Below are 22,764 nucleotides of genomic sequence, written 5' to 3' on the forward strand. Positions count from 1 at the left end.
ACTGTCAAACTCATGTTGCGGGAATATTTTTGTTGCAAGAGAAACAAATCGATTTGTTTCATGTTCATTTGTAGCATGAACATTTTTGGACTTGTTAGCACACCAAAACGGATAAAAAATAATTTCAACTTGATTTTAAAATGTTTTTGTGAGTGAATATGTGCACATTTTAAGTTGATCCGTAGTAGGCTTCACTTTCAGTCCAATGAGGTGTGTATTTGTGTGATATTTTCAATGCAATGTAGTTAGTGGACCTGACAAATTGGAGTTTTGTATATGTTGGGGTCTGTTTTATGTTTTGCCTACGTTGCGGCTGTTTTAGTGTGAAACTTTCAGTGCAAAACGGGAACGATAAAAAATTTGGACTTAGGCGGCGCCCTGTTTTCCTGTCTGTTGGTTACCAAATCGACCATGTTTCAAACGTCCGTCAACGACAATTGAGTACGTGACGCTGGCATGGATTTTGTTTCAGTCTGATTTTTTAAAGACATTGACAGTGACATTTTGCAGCACTGCCTATCGTTCCTGACGGACACAATCTTATCCGTTCCCAACTGACAAAAACCCGCTCAACGGTAGTATCTCATTCCGTTAATTCAAATAATATATTAATCCAAACAGTATAATTTGATGTGAGTAAAAACGATTCGAATTATCAACCAAAATCCCCTTTCCCAACTGATATCATTTTTCTTCCGTTTCGTGTGACTGTGATGTCCAAGTGCTGGTGTAAATAACGTGTAAAGCTTAACAACTTCAACCATGATCAACAGCAGTAAACCATGGAGAGCAGTAAATGCGGTGAAAATTTTCCAATTTATTCACATTATACGTTTTGAAGATAAGCTATAATTTGTGCAATTTATGATGTATTTACCGTGTGTGATATTATTGCTTGCGTATCTTTTTAAACAGATGTATTTACTTAGACAAATGTCTTAGACTGAGATTGAGCTATACGATGAATTACCGTCCAGGTGCCCTAGTGGGTCGGGGAGTGGGAGTAGTTCTAGTGGGAGTCGTGGGAGTAGTTCTAGCTGTAGTCGTTGTGGACGGAGTTGTTGTGGGAGTAGTTGTCGTTGTAGTTGGGGTTGTAGTTGTTGTCGTTGTAGTTGGGGTTGTTGTAGTAGTAGTTGTAGGTGGAGTTGTAGTAGTTGTCGTTGTAGGTGGAGTTGTAGTAGTTGTCGTTGTAGTTGGGGTTGTTGTAGTAGTAGTTGTAGTTGGAGTTGTAGTAGTTGTCGTTGTAGTTGGGGTTGTAGTAGTGGTCGTTGTAGTTGGGGTTGTAGTAGTTGTCGTTGTAGTTGGGGTTGTTGTAGTAGTAGTTGTAGGTGGAGTTGTAGTAGTTGTCGTTGTAGTTGGAGTTGTAGTAGTTGTCGTTGTAGTTGGGGTTGTTGTAGTAGTAGTTGTAGGAGGAGTTGTAGTAGTTGTCGTTGTAGTTGGAGTTGTAGTAGTTGTCGATGTAGGTGGAGTTGTGGTAGTTGTCGTTGTAGTTGGGGTTGTAGTAGTTGTCGTTGTAGTTGGGGTTGTTGTAGTAGTAGTTGTAGGAGGAGTTGTAGTAGTTGTCGTTGTAGGAGGAGTTGTAGTAGTTGTCGTTGTAGGTGGAGATGTAGTAGTTGTCGTTGTAGTAGGAGTTGTAGTAGTTGTCGTTGTAGTTGGGGTTGTAGTAGTTGTCGTTGTAGTTGGGGTTGTTGTTGTAGTAGTTTCCGTATTGGTTGAAGATATTGTTGTTATCGTTGAAGTTGAAGAAGTGATGGATGCAGTTGTAGAAGATGTAGGAATGATGGCCGTTGTAGTTGATATTATGGAGGTGGTTGTTTTTGGAAAACATGTTATACCATGATAACATAGCTTGTTCTTTGCTAGTAGAGGAAAGGGACAGTAACAATTTCTCTCAGGCATTTTTGAGAGAGGATGTTTAGTTTCGTAATTGTTACCAACATCATTCCACGGGCGAGCGAGAGAAGGCCAAATAAAGTACTCTGAAATGAAGAAATCTCTTATAACGGTGACATTGTGTAAGATATTTCGTATTGCGATCGATCTATCTTACGATATGGCTGTGTTGATAGCTGTTTTTCATTTGGAGCTGCGTAATGTGATTGATAATCTCGAACATTTTGCTGAGTACAGAATCGTTTCCCATAAGGGGGGTGCACTGAGGTTCTAGCTTGCGGCGGATTAAAATATCTTTTTTTGCGTAAATTTCGCACACTGGAGATTGCTTCTGGATACTTTGGACCATATGCATTTGCGGTGTCAGTAACAGTCACTTTATTTGAGAATGATCCACTAAGTTCTTCACACTCTAGTTGGCTATTTGTAAGCGATCTGTTCGCCAAAACTAACGTCAATAGCAGCAGGATGATTACACCAACAAAACAAGTAACACGCTTTCTTCTATTGCACCGTTGTATGCACGTGTATGCTAATGAACTCATACTCGTATTGCAAAGCAGCCATCAAGAGCGTCAACGAAAAACTCATGTCTACAAGCATGCGACATGCCTTTATAATAAAACTCAAGACTCTATCACAATGTTGCGGTATCGTTTCAGACGTGTCGACTAAATACGGAAGTTTCGCCATAAATAACGTTCTGGATTTGATATTTTTAGAAGGATATCGCTGCTAGTTTTTTTTAAATGAAACTACGTATTTTTTAAGCAAGAATTATGTTCATGTCACACTGCACTTTTTGTTTTGTTTTAAGACTGAAACCTTACGAATTATACAGGGAACTAGTTATGCGGTGTTCTGGTCTTTATTCCCTATAAAAAAACTTCAAAATTGAGCAATGATGTGTACGAAGAGTTCAAACAAGTACTGCTAAATCTACGAGATTAACTTTCCCTTGTTTGCTTGCTAATGTGGATTTTCTTTTGTATTTTACCACAACTACGAAAACTCACCTCTAGACTACAAATCATGGAAAACAAAAGGTTACGCATAATAACTGACACAAGCCGCTTCATAAGGAACGCAGATTTATAAACTATTGCTGGTGTCATTCGCTTTAAAGAAAGTGTGCCAAAAACAGTCGGAAAAACTGTACAATCCAGGCGTGAATAATTTAAGGTGAGTTAGAATAGACTAATTAAGTTAATTAGGATTAAAAAACTATATTTACGGAATCAAACGTCCTACCTTTAAATTTAACTATACAGGGTTTCTCACGATGTATTGGTCAGTTCCCATGATTTTTTGGTGCGTTCCCACGATTTTTTGATTGTATCCCATAGATTTTTGGTTCGTTCCCATAATTTATTGGAATTTTCCGATTGGATATCAATACAATTGGACGAAAAAAATCTGGGAAACGGTCAAAAATTCGTGGGAACGCACCAAAAAAATATGAGAACCTATCAAAAATTGATGGGAACCAACCAATACATCGTGGGAAACCCTGTAAGCACACCCCAGAAAAAAAATAATTAAAGCATTCTGCGATGTTCTTCCTTTCCTTTTTTGTTGGCTCGTTGAGCTCTTCACTGCACAGTGGGTAGTTGCGAACAAATGTCGGGATAAAATTACGTTTACAGTGATTGGGGCCCTTTCCGTTTTAAGTTCGTAGGCTGAAATTTCAGCATGTCAGCTGTTTGCATTGTATAGCAGTTTTCGAGCAGCTATCTAAGTGAGTATAATATACAGGTGAGGTTATCCCAAGGTGTATACATTTAGGAGGCTGATTTTTATCGCTTCTGCTTCTGAATGAAGATTTTAAGAGTGTTTTATGTATTCGTCAAGCCTCCAGAAAGCTTGTTTAAGCAAAAGCTTTCACCCGTCCTGTCAAAAAGTTATATTCAAAATCTCCTTATACAAAACGATGTAAGAGGCAATGTGTATGTAGACCAGGTGGTCTCATCCCCAAGGTGTCTTTATTAAGGAGGTGAATTGTTAGCGCGTTTTCCGGGCGCCATCATTGAGTATTGTTATGTCAAATCGCATACAATTTTCTATACCCCCCTCCAACCCTCCCTGATTTTAATACCGGAGCCCCCAGTATTGTTATGTCAAGTCGTGAAATGTCAATTTGCTCTGAAGCACTTCACCTCCTAATATCCATACACCTTGCTCATCCCATACAAATTGACAACTGATTTAGGAATAAAAAAAAAAGCTCCTTTTGACAGAATGGGTGAAATGAATTTCCATAGGAACCGTTCGCTATGTTCTTAGCAACACATACGTAGTACACATTGGTGTCCTCATCGACGGCATTATTTTGATTCAAAATGGATATTAATTAGTTCAGATTTGGTTTAGCTTAGCAACTTTTGCTATAAAAAACAGGCTATGAGACCACCTGATCTTCTTCCTGTCCTGTATCTTCCTGTACGAAAAAAATACTCACTATAGCAAAGTGTATAATTTGTAGTCAAGTATCATGATAGTAAATTACATTTAATATGTAGTTCATAACCAACACTCCAGATGGCGCTACCTAAAATAGTGTTTTAAGGGATTTAGCAATAGTTTTATAAATTTTTTGCGTTTTTTTTCTTTTATTTGGAGTATTAAATTTCCTTAAAAAATATTTTTTTCCAGCCTAATAACTTATAGTTTGGAATAATACAATATTTTTTCTTTTACATGACACAATTGTAGCTAATTTTAACATCTTTTACTCACAGGTAGTACACAAATTTTAAAACTATACATCTTCTTCTATTTGCCGTAACGTCCTACGCGAACATGCCGGGCCTATACAGGTTTTCGAGACTTAATTCATTACCACGCAGCCGGATAGTCAATCCTTGCTACGGGGGGACGGTGCATTCAAGGCTTGAGCCTCTGAACGGGCATGCTATTGAGTCGTTCGAGTTAACGACTGTACCAAGGGACCGCCCCTACACTACACCGCCTAAAACTACAAATACACAACATAGATAGATGCTATTACAAGCTTCTGACGTCAAGTTCTTGTTTCTGTAGGCTTGAATGCAGGCACGTTAATAATTAGATACAACAGGTACGTAAAAATATCCTAAGTGTACCGTACTAAAACGCAGAACACGTTGTTTGTAATTGAAGAAAAATATTTCAAATCTGGTGCTTTCAAAAGCTAAGTATTACACATTTTCTTAGGCAATGATATCACACGATCTCTAAGTCCTTGTGATTTCCAAAACTTATCTAAGTCCTCTATTGCCTTCAGAGCGGGTATTAAAACTGAAATACTGAAATTCTTGGTTTTGCGACTGTCCGAGCAAATCAGAACTAGCAGAACTTGTTTCAACGATAGCTACAAACAAAGTATATATATTTATATATATATATGTATGTATATATATATATGTATATATATACATATACATATATATATATATATATATATGTATATATATATATATATATATATATATATATATATATATATATATATATATATATATATATATATATATATATATATATATATATATATATATATATATATATATATATATATATATATATATATATATATATATATATATATATATATATATATATATATATATATATATATATAGATACCATTTGTAAAGTTAAACTCTGTCTTTCTTTTAATACGTTAAGCTACAGATATTGATCTGATTAATGGATCAGAGGAATAAGGAGCATTTTACAAAATGTCCTTTAGCTTACAATTTCTTGTATTCTTTTTAGCGTACCCTCTTCTGTCGCATCTATAAAATTTGTGAATGCGTTTGGCAGCTTATTCTCCCAAGACGCCAATGGTTGGTGCATACATATTGTTTTCCTGTTATGAAATCTATAATTTTACGATTGTATGAGATCAATATGCCTACAAAACAACCTTATTTGTTTACCGGTGATCAAAGGGTATGTGTTACTGGTTCGCTTAATTGTATTTGATTATAATGTTAGACTAGAATAGAATCTAACTTGTTCGATAAATACATGAAGTTTGGAACAGAAATACAGTACCAGTGGTGATACATAGTTAATTAAAGAAACAAAACTTTTTGAAATGAAACATAAGACTATCAAGAATAGACTTTTGAAGAATACACGAAACCCGCTACACCAGGTTCCAATGGAGCCGCCATTTGCCTGTATGGAGGCGATTGTTTTTTAGAAAAAGTTGATATGACAAAACTTTGATAAAATTCGCGTTCGCAAACTTTCGCAGAATATTCCTTGACGGATTGATAGTATATATGTTACACTATTATGTGACATACATGAGACGACAACACTCGACGCTTCCATAATGGCAACAAGTCAAAATTTAAAAAGATGAAAATTTTCATTACGTTTTTTAAGTTTTTATCAAAGATTTTTGTAAAATTTCAAATAAACAAAAACTACACAAATGTGTTTAAAGAGCTAACTAAATATTCTTTTCAAATCGTATAAATTTATGAAAATAGGTTCATATTCAAAAAAGTTACAAAGGTTCAAAGTTTTCAAAAAAAAAGAATTTTCGGCGTTTTTTAACAAGTCTCCATTGCAAGAGCCTCATTCTCGAGAATCAAAAGTGATAAAGAACTCATATTATGGATTTTTCTTAGTTTAAGCCTAAAGATTGAAACCTGATCTATGAAATTACGTTATTAAAAAGTTGATGTTTTTTATTTCATCCCGGCAAATGTCCATCGTGCACAGGCGCGGTATTGCTGTGTGTTACCAGCTCACCTCACCAGGAACGGCTAGCCTCACGTCCTTTCTGACTTTGTGAACGGACAGATAGGGTAAATGTACCAATAGTGGTGCAATTTGTAGTGTTACATATTTGTTTTAATATATAAATATAAGTATAATAAGTAAATAAGTATAAATATAATATAGATATAAAGTGTCAGGAAGGACAATTTCTGAATATTTTAACACATAGCAATTGTAATATGCTTTATCTTCGCAATCACAACCAGTTTTACCATGAAACACATCAAAATTACGAAAAAATACATATTTATGTGACTGCTTCGTTGTACCTATAATGGTGGTATGGTTCCTATAGTCGTCGTATTGTGTTCCTATAGAGGTGGTAAACAAAGATACCTCCAAAACAATGTGTAATATCAATGAAACTTAGTTTCGAAGCTGCTTTCGTATGAATAGCAAGGACTACTGCTATAATATTTATGTCTTGCGTAATTTGATCGTAAAAAATGAATAAATTTGATTGATGAAACTATTGACTAAAGTACTGCTTCACACCTGTCGTCAACCCACGCCGTGAAGAGTGTGCTTAATTTTAAGTCAATTTTTCATTCAGCCAAATAAGCGAATTTTGGCCTTTTCTTGGTAAATTACCTACAGAAAACTCATTTCTGTTGCTTATTTTAGTGAAAACAGTACGACATGTCAAAAATTTCCTCGAAAACATCTAAAACGACCTGTTTTTATTGATTTTATAACTATAACCACTATAGGAACATGCCTGTTTTGTGTACCTATATTGGCACTATGGTAAAAAACACTTAAAAATGCATAAATATGGTCAAAAGGCAAATCATTTTAGTAAAACAATAAGATTACATAACAGTTATGTTGAAAAACTAGTAATTGCGTGGTTATGTGGTGGTTTAGAACGTTAACAGAAAAATGAGTTTCGTTATGAAATCCTAAGGATTTTGGAAAAATGTTAAGACATTTCACAAAATAATGGATATTTCGGTCACTAAGTAACGGAATGGCCCCATTTAACTTTTAAACCCTTTGTAAAAGGCTAAAGAATATTTCACACTAACTTAAATAACTTAATTACTTTAAATTTGCCGTATGTACCGCATTTTAGTGCAATACCACAACTATTGGTACTAGCACCACTATAGGTACGTTTACCCTATGGGCAGTGTCCATGGCTCAAAAGCATGTGTGAGTTCTGGTACTATATAGCTGCGATATAGACAGAAATCCATCTTCGTCCATCGCGCCATGTTCGTTGAAGTGGACTGCTTCAATGACCGGTTGGCAACAAGCATCCATGCGCGCAACTCATCTTCCATCCTATAGTCGAACAATATGGTAATATGGTATGTTTTCGTTCCTGCCAGGCCACTCCGGACTCGGGCAATGTTGGCCCTCGACGACCGTAGAACGGAATTTGGCTCCTCTGACCCATTCCTTATCATGTGCTGTGCTTTCAACGCCGTCAGCAACGCTTTTGAGCCGACGATTTCGCCGACTGAGTTTAGCGATCGTGTTTCTGTGTTAAATTCTGTCCCATAGTGCACATTTTTATGTTCTATGTTATTGTAATCCATTGTAAAACACTCATTGTAAAACATTGCTTGAATGGTTCGAGAGGGTATTACTGTCCATCAATAGACAAATAAACATAAATCACCCGATAAAAATTTAACATCTGAAATAAAATCGCATGCGGCGATGCGGCAATTTCAAATGATTTTAATTTTGCCGCATCACCGCATGGCATTATCGTCAAATCCCTTACAAAAGAATGTGGCAAAATCGCATGCGGCGGGTCTCTGACCATTCCCTTAGTGCTAGTCTAGTGCTTGTGAAGTAAAACTTTATTTTTAGTTTTCGATAAAAATAATAATCGCGTGTACAATCATCGCAATCTTTGGCAATTACTGTAGCAGCAGTTAAAAATTAACCTTAAAATAGTTTCCTAATTCATGTAAGTGGACAGTGAGCTAGACCAATTGTTGAAAAACTTTGTACCATAAGAAGCCAGTATCATTTAAAATAACGGTTAAAGTTGAATGCATTGAAATTGATTACAGGGTTTCCCACGATTTATTAAGTAGTTCGCATCATGTTTTTAGCTCGTCTCACGATTTATTCATCGTATCCCATAGATTTTTGATTCTATAATTTATTTATAATTTTGCCATAATTTATTGTTATCGTCCGATTGGATATCAATACAATCGGACCAACAAATTCTGGGAAACGATCAAAAAATCGTCGGAACGCACCAAAAAAATATGAGAATCAACCAAACATTTATGAAAACCATCCAATAAATCGTGGTAAACCCTGTAAGTCATCATTAAAATGTATCATGATCCTAATAAGGTAAGAGAACTACTATCCTGATAGCTGAGACTCGCGAGTTATATTTTGCCTATCATTGAGCTAGACCACCGATCGGCAAAATACGAATCGCATGCGGCTCACGGGGGCGGTCCCGTGGTACAGTCGTCAACTCGAACGACTCAATAACATGCTCGTCAGGGGCTCAAGCCTAGAATGGACCGTCTCCCCGTAGCAAGGATTGACTATTCCCGGCTGCGTGGTAATGAATTAACTGTAGAAAGCTTCGTATAGGCGGAGCATATGTCCGCGTATGACGTTACGCCAAATAGCAGAAGAATAAGAAGCGGCTCTGAACTGTTCATATATTTCATAGAACTTTCACATAGTTTTGCTCTTGGTAACAATTTGGCTCTTCACGTGAAACTATACGATTAATTTTTATAATTTAGCCCTTTCGGTCGCAAAGTTGCCGACCGCTGAGCTAGTCGATGATTTACCGTGTAGGTGGTCTAGTGCGTCGCGGTGTGGGAGTAGTTCTAGTGGGAGTCGTGGGAGTAGTTCTAGTGGGAGTCGTGGGTGTAGTTCTAGTGGGAGTCGTGGGGGTTGTTCTAGTGGGAGTCGTGGGAGTAGTTCTAGCTGTAGTCGTTGTGGATGGAGTTGTTGTGGGAGTAGTTGTCGTTGTAGTTGGGGTTGTAGTTGTTGTCGTTGTAGGTGGATTTGTAGTAGTTGTCGTTGTAGTTGGAGTTGTAGTAGTTGTCGTTGTAGTTGGGGTTGTAGTAGTTGTCGTTGGGGTTGTTGTAGTTGTCGTTGTAGGTGGAGTTGTAGTAGTTGTCGTTGTAGTTGGAGTTGTGGTTGTTGTCGTTGTAGTTGGAGTTGTTGTAGTAGTAGTTGTAGTTGGGGTTGTAGTAGTTGTCGTTGTAATTGGGGTTGTTGTTGTAGTGGTTTCCGTATTGGTTGAAGATATTGTTGTTATCGTAGAAGATGTAGAAATGATGGCCGTTGTAGTTGATATTATGGAGGTGGTTGTTTTTGGAAAACATGTTATACCATGATAACATAGCTTGTTCTTTGCCAGTAGAGGAAAGGGACAGTAACAATTTCTCTCAGGCATTTTTGAGAGAGGATGTTTAGTTTCGTAGTTGTTACCAACATCATTCCAAGGGCGAGCGAGAGAAGGCCAAATGAAGTACTCTGAAATGAAGAAATCTCATATAACGGTGACATTGTGTAAGATATTTCGTATTGCGATCGATCTATCTTACGATATGGCTGTGTTGATAGCTGTGCTTCATTTGGAGCTGCGTAATTTGATTGATAATCTCGAACATCTTGCTGAGTACAGAGCCGTTTCCCATAAGGGGGGTGCACTGAGGTTCTAGGTTGCGGCGGATTAAAATATCTTTTTTTGCGTAAATTTCGCACACTGGAGATTGCTTCTGGAACATTCTTTGGAACACATGCATTTGCGGTGTCAGTAACAGTCGCTTTATTTGAGAATGATCCACTAAGTTCTTCACACTCTAGTTGGCTAAATGTAAGCGATTTGTGCACTAAAAAAAACATTAGTAGCAGAAAGATCACACCAAGAAAACAAGTAACACGCTTTCTTCTATTGCACCGTTGTATGCACGTGTATGCTAATGAACTCATATTGAAATCGCTAACCAGCCACCAAGAGCGTCAACGAAAAACTCATGTTTACAAGCATGCGACATGCGTTTATAATAAAACTCAAGACTCTATCGCACTGCTGCTGTATCGTTTCAGACGTGTCGACTAAATACGGAAGCTTAATTATAAACAATGTTGAGATATTCTTCGAACGATGTCGCGACTATTTTTTTTGCATGTACAGTATGACCTCACTGGTTGGGATACGTTGGCGCACCAACTAGTGGTTTCTCACTCGATAGTTCTGTTGTAAGACAGGCCGAGAACGTGATGAATAAAAACGGCACAGAAACATTTTCCAGGAACCTTAATGAATCAAACTGAAATTAATCGCGTTATACTGTTTCTAGGTGATGTATAAAATTTCCGCTACTATATTAGAATTCTCTTCTGTAGTGTGGTGTCCTTATGCAGATCACTGGATAAAACAAATAGAAAAAGTACAAAAAAATATGACGCGACATGCTATACGTCTTCTAAGATGGCCGAACAGTTCTGAGATTTCCTATAGAACGAGGAAAAGGCGAAAATGATGCGCGAAGACTTCTTAGTAACATAAATTTTCACGTACCAAGAGATTCTTGAAGACATAATAGTTTTGTACAAGTGGAACGTCACAATACAGGGTTTTCGAGGATTATATAGACATGTTCAGCGAGTTGTAGATTCGCTCAGGCATATAATAGACTCTTTCAGCGAGATATAGAATTGTTCGGAAGTAGGCGTTGACATGTTCGGTTATACTGTAGAGCTTTATACTGTTATGTGGCGTTGCTGACATCAATCGCCTTGAAGCCATTCAACGGAGAATCACCAGGTACGCGGTTCGACTCCTTCCATGGCAATCCCACCACGCTCGGCCCTCCTACCATCAGCGGTGTCTGTTTCTCGGACTTGAACCACTCTGCTCTCGACGTAAAAACGCCCAATGCCTTTTCATATTCCAACTCCTTAACGGAGAGATCGATTCCCCGGCATTAATAGCCAGCATCAATTTGTTCGCTCACTGTCGGATTCTTAGATCTAATTTCCATCTCCGTGTACCGCGTACCCGCAACAACCATAGCCTGGGACACTCTATTATACGTATGTCCCTCGAGTTCAATGAAGTCTTAGATTTGTTCGATTTTAGTATGTCTACATCTACTACGTTCAAGGAGAAATTGCGTCTACGTCACATTTCATGTTTGCTTATAACTAGAGCTCTATTTATACGCTCCTTAATTTAATTATAAGGTTGCCGATTAGACACGATGGTCCGTCGGTTATATATGAAATAAATAAATAAATACTGTTCCCAATTCAATACATGGTCCCATCACTTTGATTTCAATTTAACGACTAACGCATTTAAAGAAAACATTTTATTAATTTTCAATTTTGGCGACACTGGATCATAATAGTAATGATAATAATAATAATATTAATAATTGTAATAATAATAATAATAATAATAATAATGATAATAATAATAATGATAATAATAATAATAGTGATAATAATAATAATAATAATAAAAATAATAATAATAATAATAATAATAATAATAATAAAGATAATAATAAAGATAATAATAATAATATTAATAATAATAAAAAAAAATAATAATAATTATAATGTTAATAATAATAAAAACAATAATAATAATAATAATAATAATAATAATAATAATAATAATAATAATAATAATAAAAATAACAATAATAATAATAAAAAATATCAATTGGGTTATCTCGTTGCATACAAATGCATTAATTATTCTTCCAAAATTCCAATAACCTCGAAACTTTTCTGTTTCCATTTACAATCGCCAGAGAGCTTGGTTGGAGAGAGAGCCAGAAAGGGGTATTATACAAGATATATTAATATAACAAGGTGAAGTTATATTCAACGTGAACGTGATTTCAGTTCTTTCGTTCTTTTGCAAACAGCAATGCCTGTAAAGTCTGTGAATCGGTACACTATTCGAAAATCGCTAGAACTACACATTAATATGCTGTTCTGATCGCATGAAAATCAAGCCAAAATTGCCAAACTATCATTAAACCCTAGAAAGCGATTCACACAAACAACACTTTGAAATCGACCATTTCTTTTGTTTTTTAAATCTAAATTTGCGAATTTCGGAAACTTTTCCTGTTCGTATTTTCAAAATGATCATGAATGGTTGCACTCATATTAATTTTTTTTTCTTCATATTTTGATGTATCAAAAGAACCATAGCGTAATTCTCTTGTGAACCGGAACATTTTTTTCACGAGAACTGAATGAACCATACGGTTCTGGTTCATTTGGCACACCTCTAATATAAATAATTGATAGATGTCGATGATGTATTTGATAGATGTCGATGATGATGAACAGATGTATTTACTTAGACAAATGTCTTAGACTGAGATTGAGCTATACGATGAATTACCGTCCAGGTGCCCTAGTGGGTCGGGGAGTGGGAGTAGTTCTAGTGGGAGTCGTGGGAGTAGTTCTAGCTGTAGTCGTTGTGGACGGAGTTGTTGTGGGAGTAGTTGTCGTTGTAGTTGGGGTTGTAGTTGTTGTCGTTGTAGTTGGGGTTGTTGTAGTAGTAGTTGTAGGTGGAGTTGTAGTAGTTGTCGTTGTAGGTGGAGTTGTAGTAGTTGTCGTTGTAGTTGGGGTTGTTGTAGTAGTAGTTGTAGTTGGAGTTGTAGTAGTTGTCGTTGTAGTTGGGGTTGTAGTAGTGGTCGTTGTAGTTGGGGTTGTAGTAGTTGTCGTTGTAGTTGGGGTTGTTGTAGTAGTAGTTGTAGGTGGAGTTGTAGTAGTTGTCGTTGTAGTTGGAGTTGTAGTAGTTGTCGTTGTAGTTGGGGTTGTTGTAGTAGTAGTTGTAGGAGGAGTTGTAGTAGTTGTCGTTGTAGTTGGAGTTGTAGTAGTTGTCGATGTAGGTGGAGTTGTGGTAGTTGTCGTTGTAGTTGGGGTTGTAGTAGTTGTCGTTGTAGTTGGGGTTGTTGTAGTAGTAGTTGTAGGAGGAGTTGTAGTAGTTGTCGTTGTAGGAGGAGTTGTAGTAGTTGTCGTTGTAGGTGGAGATGTAGTAGTTGTCGTTGTAGTAGGAGTTGTAGTAGTTGTCGTTGTAGTTGGGGTTGTAGTAGTTGTCGTTGTAGTTGGGGTTGTTGTTGTAGTAGTTTCCGTATTGGTTGAAGATATTGTTGTTATCGTTGAAGTTGAAGAAGTGATGGATGCAGTTGTAGAAGATGTAGGAATGATGGCCGTTGTAGTTGATATTATGGAGGTGGTTGTTTTTGGAAAACATGTTATACCATGATAACATAGCTTGTTCTTTGCTAGTAGAGGAAAGGGACAGTAACAATTTCTCTCAGGCATTTTTGAGAGAGGATGTTTAGTTTCGTAATTGTTACCAACATCATTCCACGGGCGAGCGAGAGAAGGCCAAATAAAGTACTCTGAAATGAAGAAATCTCTTATAACGGTGACATTGTGTAAGATATTTCGTATTGCGATCGATCTATCTTACGATATGGCTGTGTTGATAGCTGTTTTTCATTTGGAGCTGCGTAATGTGATTGATAATCTCGAACATTTTGCTGAGTACAGAATCGTTTCCCATAAGGGGGGTGCACTGAGGTTCTAGCTTGCGGCGGATTAAAATATCTTTTTTTGCGTAAATTTCGCACACTGGAGATTGCTTCTGGATACTTTGGACCATATGCATTTGCGGTGTCAGTAACAGTCACTTTATTTGAGAATGATCCACTAAGTTCTTCACACTCTAGTTGGCTATTTGTAAGCGATCTGTTCGCCAAAACTAACGTCAATAGCAGCAGGATGATTACACCAACAAAACAAGTAACACGCTTTCTTCTATTGCACCGTTGTATGCACGTGTATGCTAATGAACTCATACTCGTATTGCAAAGCAGCCATCAAGAGCGTCAACGAAAAACTCATGTCTACAAGCATGCGACATGCCTTTATAATAAAACTCAAGACTCTATCACAATGTTGCGGTATCGTTTCAGACGTGTCGACTAAATACGGAAGTTTCGCCATAAATAACGTTCTGGATTTGATATTTTTAGAAGGATATCGCTGCTAGTTTTTTTTAAATGAAACTACGTATTTTTTAAGCAAGAATTATGTTCATGTCACACTGCACTTTTTGTTTTGTTTTAAGACTGAAACCTTACGAATTATACAGGGAACTAGTTATGCGGTGTTCTGGTCTTTATTCCCTATAAAAAAACTTCAAAATTGAGCAATGATGTGTACGAAGAGTTCAAACAAGTACTGCTAAATCTACGAGATTAACTTTCCCTTGTTTGCTTGCTAATGTGGATTTTCTTTTGTATTTTACCACAACTACGAAAACTCACCTCTAGACTACAAATCATGGAAAACAAAAGGTTACGCATAATAACTGACACAAGCCGCTTCATAAGGAACGCAGATTTATAAACTATTGCTGGTGTCATTCGCTTTAAAGAAAGTGTGCCAAAAACAGTCGGAAAAACTGTACAATCCAGGCGTGAATAATTTAAGGTGAGTTAGAATAGACTAATTAAGTTAATTAGGATTAAAAAACTATATTTACGGAATCAAACGTCCTACCTTTAAATTTAACTATACAGGGTTTCTCACGATGTATTGGTCAGTTCCCATGATTTTTTGGTGCGTTCCCACGATTTTTTGATTGTATCCCATAGATTTTTGGTTCGTTCCCATAATTTATTGGAATTTTCCGATTGGATATCAATACAATTGGACGAAAAAAATCTGGGAAACGGTCAAAAATTCGTGGGAACGCACCAAAAAAATATGAGAACCTATCAAAAATTGATGGGAACCAACCAATACATCGTGGGAAACCCTGTAAGCACACCCCAGAAAAAAAATAATTAAAGCATTCTGCGATGTTCTTCCTTTCCTTTTTTGTTGGCTCGTTGAGCTCTTCACTGCACAGTGGGTAGTTGCGAACAAATGTCGGGATAAAATTACGTTTACAGTGATTGGGGCCCTTTCCGTTTTAAGTTCGTAGGCTGAAATTTCAGCATGTCAGCTGTTTGCATTGTATAGCAGTTTTCGAGCAGCTATCTAAGTGAGTATAATATACAGGTGAGGTTATCCCAAGGTGTATACATTTAGGAGGCTGATTTTTATCGCTTCTGCTTCTGAATGAAGATTTTAAGAGTGTTTTATGTATTCGTCAAGCCTCCAGAAAGCTTGTTTAAGCAAAAGCTTTCACCCGTCCTGTCAAAAAGTTATATTCAAAATCTCCTTATACAAAACGATGTAAGAGGCAATGTGTATGTAGACCAGGTGGTCTCATCCCCAAGGTGTCTTTATTAAGGAGGTGAATTGTTAGCGCGTTTTCCGGGCGCCATCATTGAGTATTGTTATGTCAAATCGCATACAATTTTCTATACCCCCCTCCAACCCTCCCTGATTTTAATACCGGAGCCCCCAGTATTGTTATGTCAAGTCGTGAAATGTCAATTTGCTCTGAAGCACTTCACCTCCTAATATCCATACACCTTGCTCATCCCATACAAATTGACAACTGATTTAGGAATAAAAAAAAAAGCTCCTTTTGACAGAATGGGTGAAATGAATTTCCATAGGAACCGTTCGCTATGTTCTTAGCAACACATACGTAGTACACATTGGTGTCCTCATCGACGGCATTATTTTGATTCAAAATGGATATTAATTAGTTCAGATTTGGTTTAGCTTAGCAACTTTTGCTATAAAAAACAGGCTATGAGACCACCTGATCTTCTTCCTGTCCTGTATCTTCCTGTACGAAAAAAATACTCACTATAGCAAAGTGTATAATTTGTAGTCAAGTATCATGATAGTAAATTACATTTAATATGTAGTTCATAACCAACACTCCAGATGGCGCTACCTAAAATAGTGTTTTAAGGGATTTAGCAATAGTTTTATAAATTTTTTGCGTTTTTTTTCTTTTATTTGGAGTATTAAATTTCCTTAAAAAATATTTTTTTCCAGCCTAATAACTTATAGTTTGGAATAATACAATATTTTTTCTTTTACATGACACAATTGTAGCTAATTTTAACATCTTTTACTCACAGGTAGTACACAAATTTTAAAACTATACATCTTCTTCTATTTGCCGTAACGTCCTACGCGAACATGCCGGGCCTATACAGGTTTTCGAGACTTAATTCATTACCACGCAGCCGGATAGTCAATCCTTGCTACGGGGGGACGGTGCATTCAAGGCTTGAGCCTCTGAACGGGCATGCTATTGAGTCGTTCGAGTTAACGACTGTACCAAGGGACCGCCCCTACACTACACCGCCTAAAACTACAAATACACAACATAGATAGATGCTATTACAAGCTTCTGACGTCAAGTTCTTGTTTCTGTAGGCTTGAATGCAGGCACGTTAATAATTAGATACAACAGGTACGTAAAAATATCCTAAGTGTACCGTACTAAAACGCAGAACACGTTGTTTGTAATTGAAGAAAAATATTTCAAATCTGGTGCTTTCAAAAGCTAAGTATTACACATTTTCTTAGGCAATGATATCACACGATCTCTAAGTCCTTGTGATTTCCAAAACTTATCTAAGTCCTCTATTGCCTTCAGAGCGGGTATTAAAACTGAAATACTGAAATTCTTGGTTTTGCGACTGTCCGAGCAAATCAGAACTAGCAGAACTTGTTTCAACGATAGCTACAAACAAAGTATATATATTTATATATATATATGTATGTATATATATATATGTATATATATACATATACATATATATATATATATATATATGTATATATATATATATATATATATATATATATATATATATATATATATATATATATATATATATATATATATATATATATATATATATATATATATATATATATATATATATATATATATATATATATATATATATATATATATATATATAGATACCATTTGTAAAGTTAAACTCTGTCTTTCTTTTAATACGTTAAGCTACAGATATTGATCTGATTAATGGATCAGAGGAATAAGGAGCATTTTACAAAATGTCCTTTAGCTTACAATTTCTTGTATTCTTTTTAGCGTACCCTCTTCTGTCGCATCTATAAAATTTGTGAATGCGTTTGGCAGCTTATTCTCCCAAGACGCCAATGGTTGGTGCATACATATTGTTTTCCTGTTATGAAATCTATAATTTTACGATTGTATGAGATCAATATGCCTACAAAACAACCTTATTTGTTTACCGGTGATCAAAGGGTATGTGTTACTGGTTCGCTTAATTGTATTTGATTATAATGTTAGACTAGAATAGAATCTAACTTGTTCGATAAATACATGAAGTTTGGAACAGAAATACAGTACCAGTGGTGATACATAGTTAATTAAAGAAACAAAACTTTTTGAAATGAAACATAAGACTATCAAGAATAGACTTTTGAAGAATACACGAAACCCGCTACACCAGGTTCCAATGGAGCCGCCATTTGCCTGTATGGAGGCGATTGTTTTTTAGAAAAAGTTGATATGACAAAACTTTGATAAAATTCGCGTTCGCAAACTTTCGCAGAATATTCCTTGACGGATTGATAGTATATATGTTACACTATTATGTGACATACATGAGACGACAACACTCGACGCTTCCATAATGGCAACAAGTCAAAATTTAAAAAGATGAAAATTTTCATTACGTTTTTTAAGTTTTTATCAAAGATTTTTGTAAAATTTCAAATAAACAAAAACTACACAAATGTGTTTAAAGAGCTAACTAAATATTCTTTTCAAATCGTATAAATTTATGAAAATAGGTTCATATTCAAAAAAGTTACAAAGGTTCAAAGTTTTCAAAAAAAAAGAATTTTCGGCGTTTTTTAACAAGTCTCCATTGCAAGAGCCTCATTCTCGAGAATCAAAAGTGATAAAGAACTCATATTATGGATTTTTCTTAGTTTAAGCCTAAAGATTGAAACCTGATCTATGAAATTACGTTATTAAAAAGTTGATGTTTTTTATTTCATCCCGGCAAATGTCCATCGTGCACAGGCGCGGTATTGCTGTGTGTTACCAGCTCACCTCACCAGGAACGGCTAGCCTCACGTCCTTTCTGACTTTGTGAACGGACAGATAGGGTAAATGTACCAATAGTGGTGCAATTTGTAGTGTTACATATTTGTTTTAATATATAAATATAAGTATAATAAGTAAATAAGTATAAATATAATATAGATATAAAGTGTCAGGAAGGACAATTTCTGAATATTTTAACACATAGCAATTGTAATATGCTTTATCTTCGCAATCACAACCAGTTTTACCATGAAACACATCAAAATTACGAAAAAATACATATTTATGTGACTGCTTCGTTGTACCTATAATGGTGGTATGGTTCCTATAGTCGTCGTATTGTGTTCCTATAGAGGTGGTAAACAAAGATACCTCCAAAACAATGTGTAATATCAATGAAACTTAGTTTCGAAGCTGCTTTCGTATGAATAGCAAGGACTACTGCTATAATATTTATGTCTTGCGTAATTTGATCGTAAAAAATGAATAAATTTGATTGATGAAACTATTGACTAAAGTACTGCTTCACACCTGTCGTCAACCCACGCCGTGAAGAGTGTGCTTAATTTTAAGTCAATTTTTCATTCAGCCAAATAAGCGAATTTTGGCCTTTTCTTGGTAAATTACCTACAGAAAACTCATTTCTGTTGCTTATTTTAGTGAAAACAGTACGACATGTCAAAAATTTCCTCGAAAACATCTAAAACGACCTGTTTTTATTGATTTTATAACTATAACCACTATAGGAACATGCCTGTTTTGTGTACCTATATTGGCACTATGGTAAAAAACACTTAAAAATGCATAAATATGGTCAAAAGGCAAATCATTTTAGTAAAACAATAAGATTACATAACAGTTATGTTGAAAAACTAGTAATTGCGTGGTTATGTGGTGGTTTAGAACGTTAACAGAAAAATGAGTTTCGTTATGAAATCCTAAGGATTTTGGAAAAATGTTAAGACATTTCACAAAATAATGGATATTTCGGTCACTAAGTAACGGAATGGCCCCATTTAACTTTTAAACCCTTTGTAAAAGGCTAAAGAATATTTCACACTAACTTAAATAACTTAATTACTTTAAATTTGCCGTATGTACCGCATTTTAGTGCAATACCACAACTATTGGTACTAGCACCACTATAGGTACGTTTACCCTATGGGCAGTGTCCATGGCTCAAAAGCATGTGTGAGTTCTGGTACTATATAGCTGCGATATAGACAGAAATCCATCTTCGTCCATCGCGCCATGTTCGTTGAAGTGGACTGCTTCAATGACCGGTTGGCAACAAGCATCCATGCGCGCAACTCATCTTCCATCCTATAGTCGAACAATATGGTAATATGGTATGTTTTCGTTCCTGCCAGGCCACTCCGGACTCGGGCAATGTTGGCCCTCGACGACCGTAGAACGGAATTTGGCTCCTCTGACCCATTCCTTATCATGTGCTGTGCTTTCAACGCCGTCAGCAACGCTTTTGAGCCGACGATTTCGCCGACTGAGTTTAGCGATCGTGTTTCTGTGTTAAATTCTGTCCCATAGTGCACATTTTTATGTTCTATGTTATTGTAATCCATTGTAAAACACTCATTGTAAAACATTGCTTGAATGGTTCGAGAGGGTATTACTGTCCATCAATAGACAAATAAACATAAATCACCCGATAAAAATTTAACATCTGAAATAAAATCGCATGCGGCGATGCGGCAATTTCAAATGATTTTAATTTTGCCGCATCACCGCATGGCATTATCGTCAAATCCCTTACAAAAGAATGTGGCAAAATCGCATGCGGCGGGTCTCTGACCATTCCCTTAGTGCTAGTCTAGTGCTTGTGAAGTAAAACTTTATTTTTAGTTTTCGATAAAAATAATAATCGCGTGTACAATCATCGCAATCTTTGGCAATTACTGTAGCAGCAGTTAAAAATTAACCTTAAAATAGTTTCCTAATTCATGTAAGTGGACAGTGAGCTAGACCAATTGTTGAAAAACTTTGTACCATAAGAAGCCAGTATCATTTAAAATAACGGTTAAAGTTGAATGCATTGAAATTGATTACAGGGTTTCCCACGATTTATTAAGTAGTTCGCATCATGTTTTTAGCTCGTCTCACGATTTATTCATCGTATCCCATAGATTTTTGATTCTATAATTTATTTATAATTTTGCCATAATTTATTGTTATCGTCCGATTGGATATCAATACAATCGGACCAACAAATTCTGGGAAACGATCAAAAAATCGTCGGAACGCACCAAAAAAATATGAGAATCAACCAAACATTTATGAAAACCATCCAATAAATCGTGGTAAACCCTGTAAGTCATCATTAAAATGTATCATGATCCTAATAAGGTAAGAGAACTACTATCCTGATAGCTGAGACTCGCGAGTTATATTTTGCCTATCATTGAGCTAGACCACCGATCGGCAAAATACGAATCGCATGCGGCTCACGGGGGCGGTCCCGTGGTACAGTCGTCAACTCGAACGACTCAATAACATGCTCGTCAGGGGCTCAAGCCTAGAATGGACCGTCTCCCCGTAGCAAGGATTGACTATTCCCGGCTGCGTGGTAATGAATTAACTGTAGAAAGCTTCGTATAGGCGGAGCATATGTCCGCGTATGACGTTACGCCAAATAGCAGAAGAATAAGAAGCGGCTCTGAACTGTTCATATATTTCATAGAACTTTCACATAGTTTTGCTCTTGGTAACAATTTGGCTCTTCACGTGAAACTATACGATTAATTTTTATAATTTAGCCCTTTCGGTCGCAAAGTTGCCGACCGCTGAGCTAGTCGATGATTTACCGTGTAGGTGGTCTAGTGCGTCGCGGTGTGGGAGTAGTTCTAGTGGGAGTCGTGGGAGTAGTTCTAGTGGGAGTCGTGGGTGTAGTTCTAGTGGGAGTCGTGGGGGTTGTTCTAGTGGGAGTCGTGGGAGTAGTTCTAGCTGTAGTCGTTGTGGATGGAGTTGTTGTGGGAGTAGTTGTCGTTGTAGTTGGGGTTGTAGTTGTTGTCGTTGTAGGTGGATTTGTAGTAGTTGTCGTTGTAGTTGGAGTTGTAGTAGTTGTCGTTGTAGTTGGGGTTGTAGTAGTTGTCGTTGGGGTTGTTGTAGTTGTCGTTGTAGGTGGAGTTGTAGTAGTTGTCGTTGTAGTTGGAGTTGTGGTTGTTGTCGTTGTAGTTGGAGTTGTTGTAGTAGTAGTTGTAGTTGGGGTTGTAGTAGTTGTCGTTGTAATTGGGGTTGTTGTTGTAGTGGTTTCCGTATTGGTTGAAGATATTGTTGTTATCGTAGAAGATGTAGAAATGATGGCCGTTGTAGTTGATATTATGGAGGTGGTTGTTTTTGGAAAACATGTTATACCATGATAACATAGCTTGTTCTTTGCCAGTAGAGGAAAGGGACAGTAACAATTTCTCTCAGGCATTTTTGAGAGAGGATGTTTAGTTTCGTAGTTGTTACCAACATCATTCCAAGGGCGAGCGAGAGAAGGCCAAATGAAGTACTCTGAAATGAAGAAATCTCATATAACGGTGACATTGTGTAAGATATTTCGTATTGCGATCGATCTATCTTACGATATGGCTGTGTTGATAGCTGTGCTTCATTTGGAGCTGCGTAATTTGATTGATAATCTCGAACATCTTGCTGAGTACAGAGCCGTTTCCCATAAGGGGGGTGCACTGAGGTTCTAGGTTGCGGCGGATTAAAATATCTTTTTTTGCGTAAATTTCGCACACTGGAGATTGCTTCTGGAACATTCTTTGGAACACATGCATTTGCGGTGTCAGTAACAGTCGCTTTATTTGAGAATGATCCACTAAGTTCTTCACACTCTAGTTGGCTAAATGTAAGCGATTTGTGCACTAAAAAAAACATTAGTAGCAGAAAGATCACACCAAGAAAACAAGTAACACGCTTTCTTCTATTGCACCGTTGTATGCACGTGTATGCTAATGAACTCATATTGAAATCGCTAACCAGCCACCAAGAGCGTCAACGAAAAACTCATGTTTACAAGCATGCGACATGCGTTTATAATAAAACTCAAGACTCTATCGCACTGCTGC

The 22,764-nt window shown here is 36.5% G+C and overlaps 2 protein-coding genes across 2 annotated transcripts; both read right to left on the reverse strand.

The window, feature by feature from the left end:
* Positions 1-966: 966 nt before the first annotated feature.
* LOC125908299 (TBC1 domain family member 5 homolog A-like) lies at positions 967-1,828 on the reverse strand. Its single transcript, XM_049610978.1, has one exon. It carries the CDS (start codon positions 1,826-1,828, stop codon positions 1,034-1,036), a length of 795 nt encoding a protein of 264 aa, XP_049466935.1. The 3' UTR covers positions 967-1,033.
* Positions 1,829-9,306: 7,478 nt separating this feature from the next.
* LOC125906593 (uncharacterized) lies at positions 9,307-10,672 on the reverse strand. Its single transcript, XM_049606174.1, has one exon. The coding sequence runs from the start codon at positions 10,067-10,069 to the stop codon at positions 9,452-9,454; it is 618 nt and encodes a 205-aa protein (XP_049462131.1). The 5' UTR covers positions 10,070-10,672; the 3' UTR covers positions 9,307-9,451.
* Positions 10,673-22,764: the final 12,092 nt, after the last annotated feature.

This window comes from Anopheles coluzzii, chromosome 2 (genome assembly GCF_943734685.1).
Source record: "Anopheles coluzzii chromosome 2, AcolN3, whole genome shotgun sequence".
NCBI classification, from domain to species: domain Eukaryota; kingdom Metazoa; phylum Arthropoda; class Insecta; order Diptera; family Culicidae; genus Anopheles; species Anopheles coluzzii.

Excerpts from the sequence above, each read along its gene's own strand:
- LOC125906593 (XM_049606174.1), bottom strand. The coding sequence starts at position 10,069 with ATGCCTGAGAGAAATTGTTACTGTCCCTTTCCTCTACTGGCAAAGAAC.
- LOC125908299 (XM_049610978.1), bottom strand. The coding sequence starts at position 1,828 with ATGTTTTCCAAAAACAACCACCTCCATAATATCAACTACAACGGCCAT.